The sequence below is a fragment of the Rhinatrema bivittatum genome, chromosome 10 (assembly GCF_901001135.1).
Source record: "Rhinatrema bivittatum chromosome 10, aRhiBiv1.1, whole genome shotgun sequence".
NCBI lineage: Eukaryota > Metazoa > Chordata > Amphibia > Gymnophiona > Rhinatrematidae > Rhinatrema > Rhinatrema bivittatum.
In genome coordinates, this window is record NC_042624.1 from 69,688,925 (window position 1) to 69,706,790 (window position 17,866).

Genomic DNA, 17,866 nt, shown 5'->3' on the forward strand with positions numbered 1-17,866 from the left:
AGGCTTTTCTCTCATTTTTTGTTTATGGGAAAAACCCTTAGTGAATCAGGTCCTTAGCCGGATAAGTGCCAATATTTGGACTTATCTGGTTAACTTAATCGGATAAGTTAGACTGCCATAGAGCAGGTTTAACGTATCCAGATATAGCTTATCTGGCTAAGTAGTGCCAAATACAGAGATATTCCATAGTATAGCTGTGCTGTGGAATATCCCCTATCAGTTAGCCAGATAAGTCTTATCTGGCTAACTCACATAAACATTTATTTCTGAATATCTACTTCAATGTTTCTGGAAAGCTTTTCTTACTTTATTGTCTCACCCTCAATGTTTGCAAACTAAAACCAATGCAATCCAAGCTTGATTCCAGGATCAAATTTCTACAGAGAGAAAAATGCAGAATAGAAGATATTTTGTTATTTTATTTTATACAGTTTATAGCAATAATCAAAATAATATTGAACAAGTAACAGAAGCAAAAATCCTAGAACAAAATACAATACTATTAAAAAAAAAAAAGAAGAAAATAGAGTAGAAGCCTCCTATCAGTTATTATCCTGTTAACCCACAAAAAAGGAGGGAATCAGGAAATTCCGAAGATCTTATAAAGCAAAGAGAAAAAAAAGCAACTAAAATTGGACACCCAGATAGACCTATTAAAACATATCTTCTAACACTAAAGTCCCAGACCAACCCATTAGACAGCAATAATCCCTGATCAGGATAAATCTTTCCATTAATTTAATTTTTTAACAGTTTAGGATGTGTAAAAATATATCAAACAGTCTCACTTTTAATCAGGCATTTACACGGATACTGCAGAAAAATCTCAGAGGGGGATATTCAGAACTACTTATTCAGATAAATAGTGAATTATCTGGCTAAGTGGCAGCGGCTGAATATCTGGCTGTGATCAGTGGTCACCAATTAGTCGGGTAAGTAGTTATCTGGCTAAGTAGTTAGCTGGATAAGTGGTGGGTGGGGTGTAGGCAGAAAAGTGAGGAGTTATTTATCAGATTAATTTAGCCAGATAAGTGTTGATATTCTGACATATCCAGTTAAGTTAATTGGATAAGTTAGATTTGCTTAATAGCAGATCTAAAGTTAGCCAGATAACACTTATCTGGCAAACTAGTGACTTTTATGGATTATTCAGCAGCATAGCCCTGGTGCTGAATATCCCTTCTAAGTTAGCCAGATGACTTATCTGGCTAACTTACTTATCCAGATAAGTTTGAACATCTACCCCTCGGCATCTAAGGCCACTATCTCCTGATGCATCTCCAAAAATTGGTTTTCCTACTCTGTGTTGCAAAAGCAACATCAGGAAATACCCAAATCTATAAAAGATATTTGAACTATTCAAAAAGATATCATCCACTTATTTTAGATCATCCTCTTCTTTTAGGTGGTATAAGTTTCTATTTTGCTCATCTAGGCCACTCAAAAGTATCAAGAAATAGTGTCAAGTCAAAGTACACTTATCATATTGGCAAACGAGTTACCATATCTAAGGTGATAGCTGAATGTGGCTTAAATAATACAAATTCAAAACCACGTATAAAGAAAAATGAATGGAACAATCAAAAGAAGAGCTTTAATCTTTCATCAGAATTTGACACAGATCCAATATTTTGCTCAACAAGAGTTGTTTCAAAGGTATATTTACGTATCAAGGCACTTTACATGAAACGTTGCACTAAAAGCCAATTTATTCACAAACTGAACCACTCAGCATTATTTCATTTAATATAGCATACTGGATGCTTCTTTGAGCTCAAATTCAGCAGATCAGAAACGTATAATAGTATCTAAACGTAGAGGATGATGTATTGTTTAATTCAGTATATCTTCTAAATAGGGATGTGAATCGTTTTTTGACGATTTAAAATATCGTCCGATATATTTTAAATCATCAAAAATCGTTAGAGGCGATATATAATAGGAATTCCCCCGATTTATCGTCAAAAATCGTAAATCGGGGGAATGGGGAGGGGAAGGGGAGGGCAGGAAAACTGGCACACTAAAACAACCCTAAAACCCACCCTGACCCTTTAAAATAAATCCCCCACCCTCCCGAACCCCTCCAAAATGTCTTAAATTACCTGGGGTCCAGTGGGGGGGTCCCGGTGTGATCTTCCACTCTCGGGCCACGGGTGCGTTGATAGAAATGGCGCCGGCGCCATTTTGGTTCCTGTTCCCCGACGTCACGAGCATAGGAGATCGCTCCCGGACCCCCGCTGGACCCCCAGGGACTTTTGTCCAGCTTGGGGGGGCCTCCTGACCCCCACAAAATTTGCCAAAAGTCCAGCGGGGGTCCGGGAACGACCTCCTGCACTCGAATCGTGTTGCCGTATTGCAAAATGGCGCCGGCCGTACGGCAATACGGCCGGCGCCATTTTGCAATACGGCAATATGGCCATATGGCCATACGGCAATATGGTCATACGTGGCCCGAGAGTGGAAGATCACACCGGGACCCCCCCACTGGACCCCAGGTAATTTAAGACATTTTGGGGGGGTTCGGGAGGGTGGGGGATTTATTTTAAAGGGTCGGGTGGGTTTTAGGGATGTTTTAGTGTGCCGGTTTTCCCGCTCTCCCCCGATTTACGATTTACACGATATTTAAAAAAACAAAACCGCGACGATCCGATTCCCTCCCCCCCCCCAGCCAAAATCGATCGTTAAGACGATCGATCACACGATTCACATCTCTACTTCTAAACCATGCTGTTTCTCTATTACTACGTTTTGTGGTATCTTTTTAATCGCTGCCTCTCTTTCTTTCAGCTTTCTGTCAGCCTGCCCTTTTGGGTTTTCATTTGCATTCTCTCAGAAACCTGGTTTTAAAAAGCTAGTATTTTCTTTCAAATCTTTGCCATCTCTATTCTTTACACTGTGACTTTTACCATGAGACATATTAAGGAAATGGTTCACCGGTAATCTCTCTATCTCACAGGTCCCAGCTGAGCCTTCAGGCTATTGGCTAATCAGGTAAAAAAGATTAAATTCCAGTCTAAAACCTTTCAATGTTCATATTCCTAAGGTGACTATAACATTTCTATACCATCTTTCTAATAAAAACTGTCTTTTCCCTGATTCTAGACAAAAAAAAAAGACTTTTTATCAAAGCTTGTGAAGAGTCTCTATAGTGGGCACAACAGCAATAACTTCCATGTTGCAAGTCCTCCTTCTCATCTAGCTCTAAAGCTTTCACCCTGTTCTGCATCTACTGGTTTAATTTTCCTTGTCAGATGAGAAAGTTGCCACTCTCACCAAGTGAATGGTTGCTCCCGGCCATGTCAGTCAGATGAATGGTCACTGTTGGCTTATGCTGGTCATTTGGCACATTGCTGTTAGATATTTGGTAAACCAAGACTGAGGTTGCAACTCCAGGTCTATCAAAATGCACCTGAACACAAAACAACAAGAAACTATTTGTAAAAGCTGCACTTAAAGTAGAAAGGCAGAAGTAAGAAAGAGGAACACTAGAGAAATGCATTGTAAAAGAAGGGACAATGCATGCAAAGGTGACTTTTCAGAAATTTCCGCATGTAAAAGGAACACATATGGGCGTAGGTAGCCTCTGCTTGCATATGCCATATTTTATAAAATATTCACGTTATTTTCACTTTCACGCGCACATATATGCATCTAAAAAAGGGGCGGTCTAGGGGCGTTTTTGGGCAGGACCAACAGCTCCACGCGTTAAGTTGCAATTTTAAAAGGCACTTATATGTGTACATTTTCTAAAGTAATCACATATTTTTACACCTGCTAATTATCTGGCGTAAGTGATATTAAACTTGCTTATTATGTAGTGCTGATTGGGTGGGAGGTCTGGGTGAATTGGGGAGAGTTCAGGCTGAAGAACCAGGAGGGCCTCAATGAACTATAGAAGGATGGATGAGCTAGTGGACTGATTGGTAAAACTAGTAAGTTCCTCAATGCGCACATGTTATAAAATACACCAACTCGCAGGCAGAAATCAGGACTTACACGGGTCGGGTAACTGCTGCTTTACATTCCTGTGTAAAATATTTACAAACGTACATTTTTAAAATAGTTGAGTAAAGTACACACATTCAATGCATTGCATGGTTTCTTGCTTAAACCTGCAAACACACATATGTTGTGGGGTAGAGATATGCGTACTTTATAAAACGCATGTATATCATTTGTGCGTGTTATAAAATACTATAGTAAATCTACGCGCAGTAAATATGCTGCCTTGCACAGTTGTTTGAAAGTTAACTTCCATGTTAGCATAATCAAAGGAGTTATTTTACCCCTGTCTTTACTTCCACTGGGTAAACTGTAGTGATATAATGGCTCTTCCCTAATAAAAGGGTTTATTCAGGGGATCTTTGGGTCGCTTCAGGGCAGGCAAACATTTCTTTCACACAGCAAGAAGAAAAGATATTAGGAACATGCAGGAGGCAAAGCAACTGCAGACATTCCATTAATGACCCCCACCATGTCTTCTGCCCAACCTAGCAAGGATTAATCACCACATACACTTACATGATATTTATTCACCTCCTGGAGCCCTCCCGCCACTCTGAATATATTTACTTTTGCCAAGAGCAGCAATAACTTTTTTGGGCTCCCCTTTTTGCAGGGTGTTTCCCATTATCTACTGAAGGAAAACTGTGAGATTAATTTTCTCTCTTGGAAAACCATGGGAGCTATGCCATGTTTTCTTTTAATCTTTCGTTGGAATGGAATATAAAAAATGTGTCAGAATCAAGACCTTAAAAGGTCCAGTTTCTGAAACCTTTTTTTTTTGCTTTTAGAGAAGCAGAACCATTTTCTGCACTGGAGATCACAGTGCTTGTCTTTTTTAAAGTGGCTTGCCAGATCCACCCTACTATATACTCATGCCAAAATATTAATCATGTGTAACCCTTACTGGGGGGGGGGGGGGGGGGCGAGGTCATGAGGTCCCAAGGACATTCAAACTTACTTGTTCCCTTTGGGCCATGTATCCAGCTAGCACTTCTCCCATGCTTAATTCTCTGTTCCAGGGCAGATTCTTTCTTTGTGGGGAAGCTCTTGCTTATGGCCCATATGTTCTTCCACGTGTGTTGTAAGTAGCTCCATCCCAAAGGGTGAGATGCTTTGACAAACCAGGCAGAGCCAGGCTCTGAGTGTTAAAATAAAGTTTACTGATTTTGCAACAATTAAGGTCCAATTTGTCCATAATGTTGAAATTACATCTGACTGAGGTACAGATGTGAGTTTCTCATTAGGTAGGTGTCCTTTATTTCAGGCATCTGAGTGAAGTTTCCCTTGGTGGTGTTAAATGCACAAATCTCTCCCAGCAGCTAAATGGGAATCCTATTGGAGGGGGTCCCCCCCAATCACAGAAAATCAGTCCTATCTGAATCCATTTCATTCTTGGACACCCAGCCTGTCCTGGTACCATAAGCAGGGTTTCCTGGTCTTGATTGTTTTCCTTAGTTTTGTTGTGAGGGGCTACTCTTGCAGGAAAAGTCTCTAGAAGGAAGGGACCAGGCTATTCCAGCTCTGGATCCCCTTGAGGAGGGATGAGTCAGTAAAAACCTCCCAACAAAGCAATTGTCCAAAATACTTTTTTTAAAAAAAGCTAGATACATCTTCAGCCATCAAAATCTCTTTCAAAAGGTGCTGCCACCGGTCTTGCCCTCCTAGGGAATAGAGTGGAGCTCACTGGTCTTCAGTCCTCTGGATTGAGAGCACCAAAGGGGATTCCTGCCCAAAATCTATCTTTCTGTAACTAATAAAATGTTGCAGTTAGTGCACAGGATGTACTCGTGAGCCCCTGTGTCATGGCATGACCTGTACAATCTGAGGGCTGACCATGGTCCACACCACTGGCAGGCAATTGTATCAGGCCACAGGCTGAGCTTAAACATGGCTGAGGACTAGGAACCACAGGAACAAGGCTAAGACTTGGAATCAGGAACACGCAAAGTTCTTGCTGAACCTGCACGCACCAGGAGTGAGACCCAACAACATAATGCTGGTTTCTGGGGTAGCCCTCCAGCCACTCCGAAACCCTTCCAGACTTGTTGCTTGGGATTGGCTTGAATATCAGGACAGATGGAAGCTGAGGACATGAAAATGACTCTGAAGTCTTGGAACTTAGTCGAAGGCTCTGAAGACTCAGACATGACTTGGAATGAGGAACATGGATCCAGAAAAGAACAAGGAACAAGGCTAGGAACTTAGAACAATGAGATCAACTCGCTGGACAAGATCCATGAGACCAGAACTAGGAACAATACTTGGAACTTAGACTCAGAGTCAGGCTTTGAAAACAAGAAAGAACATCTGAAGGCTTGAACCAGCAATGAAGACTCTGAACAGGATGCAGAGGGGGATCAGGACTCAGAAGACTCAGGAACCAAGAGGATGAGACCAGGAATGAAGACATGTGACCAAAAGCAAGGTGAGGAACTCTGAGATGAAAACTGGAACATCAGGAACTTGACCGAAGACTTGGACAGGACTCTGGACACAGGAATGGGCTGAAGACAAGGAATACTGGAGCAGGAACAAAGACCAGGAGCAAGAACATGATGAGAGACTAGGAACATGAAGGCCATCGATGATCATAAGAACAAGTAAGACCTTGCAAAGGCAATGAGGAACTGACAGAAGAACCCTTTTATAGGTTTGGCTAGATAACTTAATCAGGGAGAACTGTGGAGCTCTTCCTGTCACAGGCCCTTTAAATGTTCAAGAGAGGCGTGTGCACATGCCTAGGAGATGCTGGGGCAGGAACAATGGTGAGGCAGAAGTCAGTGGCCCTCAGGCCGCGAAGAAGGCAGATGCAGTATCTCTCCTTCTGCGGAGTGGCAGCACAGGCCTATAGGGACGATAACTTTTAAACAACCGTGCGGGTGCACATGTATGTGCGTAAGTTGGTTCGCACCAAAGGACAAGGCCATTATATAACATACGCATGTATATGTGCACATGGAATAAAATAGGCTGAATGAATGCATGTGTGTACAATTTTATATGGACTCATGCATGTGCGTGTAAATGCCGCCTCTACCGAGTAAGTGGGAGGAGTTTATAAGGGATGTGAGCCAACGCAATTACCAGTTTCCCCCGTTCACTCCCAGTTTGCCCAGTTAATGGATAGGAATTCCTAACCCCCCCCCCCCCAGTTAAATAGCTACCCTTTTACCCTGTTACCACCAACCCTTAAAACCCCATTGACTAGCCTATTTTTTTTTATTACTTGTAAGGAACAATATAAGCATGAGCCTTTCTTGCCATGATGCAGCCTTATGGGTAGGGTCCCAGGGCCCACGTCAATGGCAGGTGAGCAAGTTTTGGCATGGGCCAGAATGTGACTGAGTCCAAAAGTCTTTATGAAGACCAGGCTTCAGCTGAAGTCCAAGCAAAGTCAAGACTGAAGACTTGAAGAAGGCTTATGGCTTGACAGAAGGCTGATCACTTGCGACAAGGCTGATTGGTGAAGAGGAGCTAAAGACTGAAGACAGACTGAAGATGAAGATGAAGATAGGAATCTGGCTGAAGCTGAAGACGGCATCCAGGCTGAAGCTGAAGTGGAGCTGAAGATTGGAGGCTTGAGCAAGACAGAAGATTGGAACCAGTATGAAGGAAGTACCAGGAGACCTTTCTGTTGCGAGGCTGAAACTTCTGAGGAGCCCTTTTATAGAGAAACTAGCAGAGATATCATCTAAGGGCACACAGGCTTTTCCTGCTGTGGGCCCTTAAAAAGAGCTTGTATCGTACACGTGGACCTAGGAAAGCACAATGCTGCAGCAATGTCTGGCTGGCATCAGGGTACGTGATACTGCTTATGGGGCCAACCCATGAGTGGTGAGCATAACATTACTTACAGCCATCCATAGCAATAGTAAAGTTACGCAGCAGGGGACCTTGGCGTGCACTACTGCATATAAATACTTACACGCACATTTCATGTTAAAGTTGCGGAACGCCAGTGCCCCTCTCAGACCATGCCAATACTCCGCCCCTTTTTCCAGCTTCTTATTTGTGCACATACCGGGAGATATACGCATATGCAGGTACCTTTTAAAATCCACGTGACTCACGCCAGCTCAACTTCTGCCTGTATCTCCCAACTTTGGCACATGCTGGGCTTTAAAATTCACCTCTAAGTGAATATAAACATTTTGAAAAAAAATGGTTGTAGCATGGTATATGATTATACTAAAGTGCTGACTTATACTGTGGCCACAAAGCCACGTTGTTTATGATACCTTGCTATATACAATTCAGTTGTTGCCAGATTGATTTAAAAATCTACAATATAAGCTCCACTTTTTTGAGTCATAAATTCATGATGTCAACCAATGCCAGGGCAGCTTTAAAAATGCTCAGTGACATCACAATATGTTCCGATCTACAGGAGGTTTCGACCAAACTGGCTAGTTTCCCTACAGGGTATAAAAAGAAGAAGAAACTCTAAGCCATGTTTTCATTGAGGGCTTATGAAAAGCATGAGCAGGGGCTCACTGGGCACGCTGTCTATGGCACTTATCTGAATGAAACTGGATGAATGGTTTAAACGTTATAGGAAGGCTGGGAAAGGGGAAAAGACAGACTGACATCATGAACCTATGAGGTCGATATAGGATAAAAAAGAAACCATGAAGACAGTTTTCAAAGAGGTTTACTCAGGCAGCTTACTCTGAAAATTCTCTCCTTCACAGTGGCTAAAAACGCATGCAGAATTTCTCAGCATGTGTACTTTAGCTGGATTAAAAAGAGGTGTGTTACGCCTAAGGAAGCAATGACAAAATGTGGAGGATTTTCTGACTTATGATTTTACTTTGTCACTGAACCTGGGATGGTTCATTCCAAGATTCAGCATCTGAAGTCTTTTCCTCCCAAATTAAAAAAAAAGTGTGTGGTTGATGGTGTGTGTAAATCTTGTTAGGGTACAATTTTTTGATTTACATATTGCTATGAGGATACCCTATTACCTGTATTTATTTTCAGATATGATATATTACATAGGCATAGCCAGCTAGTAGAAAGAGTGTGCCACAGCCAAGATTTCTAATTCTGCTTGCTAAGCAGTGCCATTATTCTTGCTGCATTGCTCCTCACCTATCATTTGTGATTTTAATTGCTAACACCACTGCTGCTGCTGCAAGTCAATCTTTTACCTTACAATGGTTCTGCCTCTGTGTCGGCTGTCTTCAAGGTTCATTCCAAATTTCCTTCCCTTCTGGTACTGCCAATTCTTGGTCTTTCTATGGCAATTTAATGCTTTGCATACTTGCTACATCACTTATGGACCCTTGGCCCTTTTATGCCACACCCAATACCGCTTTACCTCTCTTGGGCCTGGATTTATCAAAATGCACTAAATATCGCATGGCTAGGAAAAGGGGCGTGTTTTATGGTAATAGGCTGTTTATCACAAAGTGCGCTATCTTAGCGCTTCGCATATGTATTATCACAGACTGCGATAACTTTTTCGCACTTTGCAGTAAGTACCACAATTGTTGCAATTCCTACCTACAACCATTGGGGGGGGGGGGGGGGGAGGGAAGAGAGAGAGAGAGAACCTAGCTATAAGGCCCTCACAATAAGTAGGTATTTAAACCTCTATAGGAGGTCCACCTAGCTACTTGAGATGAGGTTCAGGTATTAGTGTACGGGTTAGGGGCCACTTTGACATGCAGAGAGTGACGTATGAACAGAACAGTGCACTCTTGTGAAGAATTGATGACCTTAGGTTGAGAGAACATTGCATAACTCTCATCTTTGGGTGAGTTTCCTCACTCCGAAGGTCATCAAATCTTCACAAGAGTGCACTGTTCTGTTCGTACGTCGCACTCTGCATGTCAAAGTGGCCCCTAACTCCTACACTAATACCTGAACCTCACCTCAAGTAGCAAGGTGGGCCTCCTATAGAGGTATAAATACCTACCTAGTATGAGGGCCTTATAGCTAGCCTCAGTCAGTCTCTCTCTCTTTCTCTCTTCCCTAGCAGCTTAAAATACTGAAAACGCTATTTGCGAAAACATCGCTAAGTGCGATAAAGCCATATCACACAACTTAATGCAAATGAAAAAGGTATAGTTAAAGCTGTGTGATATGGCTTCGCAAATTGCGAAGCTGGCCCACATGGCCAGAAACCCCACCCTAATTGCATCTCACCGTGCGTTATGGTGTTTTCGCATGCATTAAAGGTGCTTTTCTAATGCGAAAACGCCATATAGCACTTTGATAAAAGACCCCCTAGGTGCCTTAGGCTTTTGATGCCATTCTTCCTGTCTCAGCCCTCATTGTATATCTTGGGGCCTTGCTGCCACTCATCTTGCAGTGTTGCTCTACACCAACAGTTTGTAAGTTTAATTACCAGCATCACACTGCTGCTGCTTCTACTCCAAGCCACTCTTGGTACCATTAGATAGTTTTGTCTCTGCTCCAGCTTTTTTCAAGGTTCTTTCCAAATTCTCTTCCCTTTCAGTGCTTTCCAATTCTTGATCTTACTATGGCAATCTGATGCTTTACATAGACCTTACTCGGTTACTTTTAATGGTTTCATGCCCACTTGACCTTTTATTCAAATTCCCTTCCCTTATAGTTCTTACTGACTATGGAGGTAATTTTCAAAAGGAGTTACGCGCGTAAATGTAACTACTATCGTAGCAGTTTTCAAAAGCCTCGCATAAAATGCACTTATGTAAGTAAATCCTATGGACAATTCAATGCAATATATTGTAGCAATTTTCAAAAGCCCACTTACTTGAGTAAAGTTTATTTACTCGAGTAAAACACAGTTTTACTCAAGTAAATGCTTTTTAAAATCAATCCCTATATGTCTCATCTGACATTTGGTTATTTTTTAATTTACATAACTTGTATTCCACTTATCCACAATTCTAAGCAGATCACATCATAACTTTCATAAATGTAAAAACACAACCACATTAAACTCATTAGTACAGCTTAACAACATACTCCAGACATAAAGGGGTAGATTTTATAAAACTATGCATGCGCGTACTTCTGTTCACGCACCAGGCGCAAACAAAAGTACGCCGGATTTTAATAGATACGTGCGTATCTTTTAAAATCCGGGATCGGCGCGCGATTTGTAAGGCAAGATTTCCCTTGGGTAAATCCATGCTGATTGTGTTCTATTAAACCATGTCTTTCTATATGCTTTATGATTTTGATCTTTAGAATAGTTTCCACTATTTTTCCTGGCACTGAATCAGTCTCACTGGAGTATAGTTTCCCGGATTGTCCCTGGAGCCCTTTTTAAATATTGGGGTTACATTGGCCATCCTCCAGTCTTCAGGTACAATGCATGATTTTAATGATAGGTTACAAATTGTAAAATGTACATCACCCTAATGTCACTCTTTTACCTTCATCCAAAAACACCTCTGTTTCCCTGACATCCCGACAACATCCAGTTCCCAGTCAACTTCCCTAGATACTCCAATTGTAAAAAGTCATTATAAATAGTTAAATCTCTATGTCATTTTTATTTTATTTTTCACCAAGTCACATGCTAAAATGTTAACATTTCAAAGTTATTATGTAAGTTAACCTGTCAAATTTATTCTATAAGTTACAATGTGAAAATAAGCAGCCAATGTCTTATTTATGTTCAGTTATATGTGAACCAATGTGATATCTCGATTGAATGTCAGTATAAAAAAAAACCAAATAAATATATAAAATAAAAATACATTTTAACTAATAGATCTGAAATTTCATTTTTGAGTTCCTTCAGAACCCTGGGGTGCATCCCATCCAGTCCATATCATTTGCTACTCTTTAGTTTGTAATCTGGCCTACTACATCTTCCAGGTTCACAGTGACTTGGTTCAGTTCATCTGACTCATCACACTTGAAAACCATCTCTGGAACCTGTATCTCCCCAACATCCTCATTAGTGAACCCAGAAGCAAAGAATTCATTTAGTCTTTCTGCAATGGCCTTATCTTCCCTAAGAGCCCCTTTAACCCCTCAGTCATCTAACGGTCCAGCCGACTCCCTCACAGGTTTCTTGCTTCGGATATATTTAAAAAAAATTTATTATGAATTTTTGCCTCTACAGCCAACTTTATTTCAAATTCTTTCTTAGCCTGCTTTATCAATGTTTTACACTTAACTTGACAATGCTTATGTTTTTCCTATTTTCTTCAGATGTATCCTTCTTCCAATTTTTGAAGGATGATTTGTCGGCTAAAATAGACTCTTTCACCTCTCCCTTTAACCATGCAAGTAATAATTTTGCCTTCTTTCCACCTTTCTTAATGCATGAAATTCATCTGTAATGCACTTCTAAGATTGTATTTTTAAACAATGTCCATGCCTGTTGTACACTTTTAACTTTTGCAGCTGCACCTTTCAGTTTTTTTCTATTTTCCTCATTTTGTGTTGCACGCCCCATCCGCGTACGGCCCATGCACGGGCCTGCTCACCTCTCTGGCTCCTCTGCTGGTCCCAGGTCGGCCTCCCCAGCAGCAGCCGTGAGCTCCTCCAGGCCTTGGCATCCTGAAGAGGCAGTCGCTGGGCCTTCCACTGCGCACCAGGCCTCACGCCGGAGTTCGGCGTCTCCCGTGGCATTGGCCACGCCCCTACCTGCAGCCACGGTAACCCAAGTACCAAAGGGTGCATGGCCTTTTCTAGCACAAAGAAGGAAATAGTCTCTGTATGAAGAGCACTGATACATAAGCTCACTGGTTCTGTAAGCAGGGTTACTTCACCCGGTAAGGGCTCTCAATGAATAGAGGACAAAAGTAATGGAGACGTCATGGTAGTGGTAGGGATCCGCAAATTTCCCCCTGCCCCAGAGTCCACTAAGGCAAGGGTCTGGTATTCCAGAGGCCCGCAGATTAAAGAAACAGGAAGAAAGAGTGGAGGAGAGGGTGCAGTTAGACCTAAGAAGAGTCCTCCCACAGGACTTAGGTCTGCAGTTTCCTGGACATATAGGGCATGTTTGAACAACATGACCAGCTTGTCCACAATACATGCATAGTCCCAACCTCTTTCGAATTTGTTTCATTTAGAAGTCAAATGACTGCGGCCCAATTGCATTGGTTCTTCTTCGCCAGCAACAGGTCCTGGGTGTGTAGGCCTGGGTACTGACTTGACTCGAGTCTCTCCCTGAAGTGGTCTTTTGGGACTCTTGACCTCTTGAACCTTGTTGTGAAGTCGGCGATCAATTTTTCTGCCAACTTCATCAGTTCTGCTAAGGTTTCAGGCATCTCACGAGTCACCAGCTCATCTTTCAACCGGGAGTTCAGGCCTTCAAAGAAGAGGGTTTTCAAGGACCTAGGGTCCCAATGTAATTCAGAAGCCAACGTCTTGAATTCAATAGCGAAGTCTGGTAAAGGTTTATTACCTTGTTTTAGATGAACCAAAGTTGATCTGCTGTCGAGTACCGGGCAGGGTCATCAGATACTGATTGGAACAGTTCAAGAAACCCGGCAAGATCATTCAGAATAGGGTCATTGCGCTCTCACAGCGGTGAGGCCCAAGCCAACTCTCTTCCATCCAGATACGAAAGGATATAGGTGGTCTTGGCATACGCTGTAGGGAAATGGTTAGGTTGCAGAGAAAAGTGCATGCAACATTGATTAATACATCCTCTACATCTCCAAACTTCACCCGCGAAGCATGTCGGAGCAGATAGAGGCACTGAAGTCTTGAGTCACTTCTGGCGGTGTAACTTCTTTACCTGCGGTAGTCGGTATATTCATCTGTGTATGTAACTGGTTAAAGGCAACAGTCAACTTGTCCAACGAATTCTGTTGTTTGGAGATTTGCTGGGCCAGGCCTGGAATGGCCTGCAAAGCAGTGAGCTGAGCCGAATCCATGGAGTTAGCAATCTGTTATGGTTTTGAGGTGTTGGAGTAGATTCTTGGGTACTGCGGTAATGGCCACTCCCACAGGGAGGAGCCCCATGAGGAACCACAGAGCTAGGCTAAACTCTAAACACGCAGACACAGAGAATTTGTATTTATTATACAGCTTGATGGTACTGCCCGGGGAGCGGACAGCAGTGAGGGAACCCAGTAGAATTAGTCCAGGAGTCCTCAGCAGAGGAGACCAGTCCCACACTCGAGTAGCCGAGGAAGGTTCCGGATGAAGACTCTGAGCGCTGAAGCTGAAGGTGAGACAGATTGACAGGGTTAGTACTCACTGAAGTAGATAGCTGTATTGATGAAGATCCTGGCAGGCAGAAGTAGTTCAGTAGTAGGCACCAGAGTAGGGAGAGCAGGCCCTCGAGGAGCGAGTACCTGATATCCCAGATAGGTACCTGAAAGAGAGCATAAGGGCCCCTGAGGAGCACTTACCCAGGTTAGCGATTAATTACCCCATAGGGCAGAGAGAGGACTTCCTGTGGCAGCAAGGAAGCGGCAGAGTAGCTAGACGGGAGGCATTCCAGTCCTTGCTAACTCAGTTTGTTAGCAAACGAAGGGCAGGCTAAATACCAGGATGTGATGACGTCACTCGGAGGGGACGCCCCCGAGGTTGCCGCCATGACGTGGATAAAGATGTGGGTGGCGTGCATGCGCACACCCTAGGATGCCCTCAGGAAAATCATGGTGAACAACGTCACCGTTGCCATTCCGGGGATGCCGGAGAGAGTGGCATGAAGACGTGGCAGCAGCCATCTTCCCAAGGCTTGAGGAGAGAGAAGGAAGAAAGGTGAGGCACAGAGGTCGAAGCCGTCTGAGACCGATGGATGCAACAATAAGAAATAGATCTACCTTTTGGATTCTGCCAGGTACTTTGTGAACCAGACTAGCCATTGTCAAAGATAGGATACTGTGCTTGATGGATCTTGGTCTGAGCAGCATGGCATGTCCTATGTTCTTATGTCCTGAATAACTATGCTTCACTAATTTCTTTCCAGCTTCAAGCTGGGTGAATCAAGCCCATTGACAGTACAATGAAAATCAAGAAACAAAGAGGTCCAAACTTAGTAAACTGGTGAATAGGAAAGTTATTCGGATAACTTTTGCGGATACTCAATGGATCTTACTCGGATGTTCTACTGAATATACTTGGATAAAGTTATCTGCATAACTTTAAGACAGGTATTTGTGCGACTGGACTTACCCACTAACAAAGTCGATTTTGTGAATCATCCAAACAAATTTACCAGCACACATTTACACCTGCTAAAATGTGTAGAGATTATTTTCATGAAAAAGTTTAGATGCACACCAGTGGAAATCCAAAATTATGTGCATAAGTCCCAGCCTTACCCCAGCCTAGTCTCCGGAAACACTTCTGTTCAGTCCGGGTAAACATATGCATGACACATGACAGGCACCTGTATATTTACCCGCACATCGGGCAGGAAATTTTGTAAAAGGCATTTTCTACACATAAAACACTGTTTTACTTGTAGAAGTCCCTTTGAAAAGTACCCTTAGTGTGAACATGGAATGGAAACCACTCATGGGAAACTGACTTGGTTACTAGAGATGTGCAAACTATTTTGAACCAAGTGGATATCAGCCTGGTTTGAGCTGAAGAAAAAAAATCCATAGATTTCCCAAAATTCACTGTTTCATTTGATTTTTCCATGCAAATCTCATTAAAATCCTTAGCAGATCCACATGAGCCTTCTGATCTATGCAAATTGGCCACTTGCAAAAATACATTGCATATGTTTCCAACATGAAATGTTGGAAAACCAGTTCAACAAACGAGCATTTTCAGCTAGCTTGTCTAATTAGTTTTGTAACAGTTCATACGTCCCTTTTTGTTGTTTGCCTGCATATGTTTATAAAGATTTCTAAATTGCCTATACACAGTGGACTAGGCAATGTACATTTTCAATACGCATAAGAATAAAGCACAGAAACATATATCACCGACGACAAACTTCTTAAATCCAAGTATATCTTGAAAAAGTCTTAACTGAAATCCAGTGTTGGACATTCTTAGAAAACTAGGCTTGTTGGAAGAGTTTTAAGTGCTGCTTTAAATGATTCGGTGCAGTTCAATCATCATAAGCAGTATAAGAACAGGCATGTTCCTGTGTGCAAATGTGCATTTGCACACCAGTTTGTGTTTTTGTTCAAATATACTTTTCTGTGTTCTTTTATGACACACACAGGCACACATTCTTTTGAGTGTGAACATTATAAAATCTTGTTACTGGTCAAGGAGAGCCTATAAATAAAGACACTTGCCCTTTACTAGGCAAGCAATTAACTTTTAGCCAAAGAAGGAATGATATTTTTAAAGCTAATGCACCAGGTTTGTTGGTAATAGCTACTATTGCTATTCATTCATGAAGGACAGAATTGCATCTCAGGATCCATGACAATCCAATTCAAGGCTGAAAACAAGCAGCATTGACAGTTAGTGCAAGACTTCCTAAGAGGGACATTTCCTCACCGGTCTTAATGAAATTAAAGGGTTCGTGTCCTGAGATAGGTGCCATGTCGAAACAAAAATGGGAAAATATTTATTTATTTTTATTTATTTATTTAGCATTTTTTATATACCGAGGTATAGCAGGGTTGCCTTCACTCCGGTTTACATACAAAACAACTTGTTACATTGAACCATATTTGGAATTTAAAAATTAACAATAATGAGAGATGGCATAAACTAGGAGAATGACCAGAACAAGATAAACACAGGGTAGGTACACTGAATAGATGAACAGATATATCTGAGTACATCGTAAAAAGGAGGCATCTGTAGCATGAAACAGGAGAGATTGTCCGAGGGGGATATTGAATGATAGCAGGCTATGGGATTATGGGATTATGGTAGACAGAGAGAGAATTAGACAGAATATATATATATATATATATATATATACATACACACACATGCATGTATAAATAGACATATGAAAGACATAGTCCACAGACAAATATTTACTCAAGACCAGTGTGAAGTGAACACAAAGGACTGAAGTCTTCATGCAACATATCAATTGTAATTATGATGTAAAATTACTGTCTTACATATACAGTATATATTCCTATATACAAGTGAGAAAGAAAATCTGGGAAATATTAAGGATCAGAGAGATGAAAGAGAGCAGGAGAGGAATAATCTGTGAAAACTCATCATTGAATAGGTGCCATGAAATGTGCCTTCTAAAGTAAGGCACATTGTCTTCTCCTGACATTCCCTCCCATTATTTAAAACTTAAAATGCTTCCATAAATTTTACTGTCTAAAACAAGCACATTTTTTTATTTAAAAAGAAAGAAAAATCAAAGCCAGACCAGCTTCACGTACTTTAAGCCAGACCGTTTCCTCTTGTTCTGAGCCACCGGCGGTCATTGCCTTTTCATTCTCATCCTCAGTATCCTTGGACTCGCTCTCCCTGGTGCTGCAGGGAAACCACGCACCCAAGAACTGATGCTCTGGTAAATCAGGAAAGAGGGGTTTACAGCTCTAAAAGGGATTGAACAAAGCAAAACAGAAAGATGGTAAGGGGAAAAGATCCAGTGAACTACATCTCTAACCCAAGAGTAACATTGCATGTTAGGGATGTGCAGAGCAAAATTTTATGTTCATATTTTTTATGTCCGAAAGGGGGTCCCACTTGCGGCCAATATGGACATAAAAAAAATCCAATGAGTTGGGTATATGTACATATGTGCAAAAAAAAAAATTAAACCCCCTCACCCTCCTTAATCCCCCCCCCAGACTTACCACAACTCCCTGGTGATCGAGCGAGGAGTGAGGACGTCATTTCTGCAATCCTTGGCGAGAAGCATGTGACGTCGGCGGCACGTCGAGTGACGCGGCGTCACGTGATTCCCGGCTCGTTCGCGCCGGACGGCTCGTTCGGCCCAAAAAGAACTTTTGGCCAGCTTGGGGGGGCCTCCTGACCCCCCCAAGCTGGCCAAAAGTTCTTT

The 17,866-nt window shown here is 42.0% G+C and overlaps 1 protein-coding gene across 2 annotated transcripts in view; it reads right to left on the reverse strand.

Moving 5' to 3' along the window:
• The window catches only part of PAPPA2 (pappalysin 2), a 459,501-nt gene that overhangs the window by 223,434 nt on the left and 218,201 nt on the right, over positions 1-17,866 (reverse strand). For both annotated transcript variants that reach the window (XM_029618757.1, XM_029618758.1), the window contains 2 exons: positions 17,241-17,399; positions 3,274-3,409 (listed from right to left, as the gene is read on the reverse strand). In XM_029618757.1, the coding sequence (XP_029474617.1) occupies positions 3,274-3,409; positions 17,241-17,399 (295 nt within the window). The remainder of the gene's footprint in view (positions 1-3,273; positions 3,410-17,240; positions 17,400-17,866) is intronic.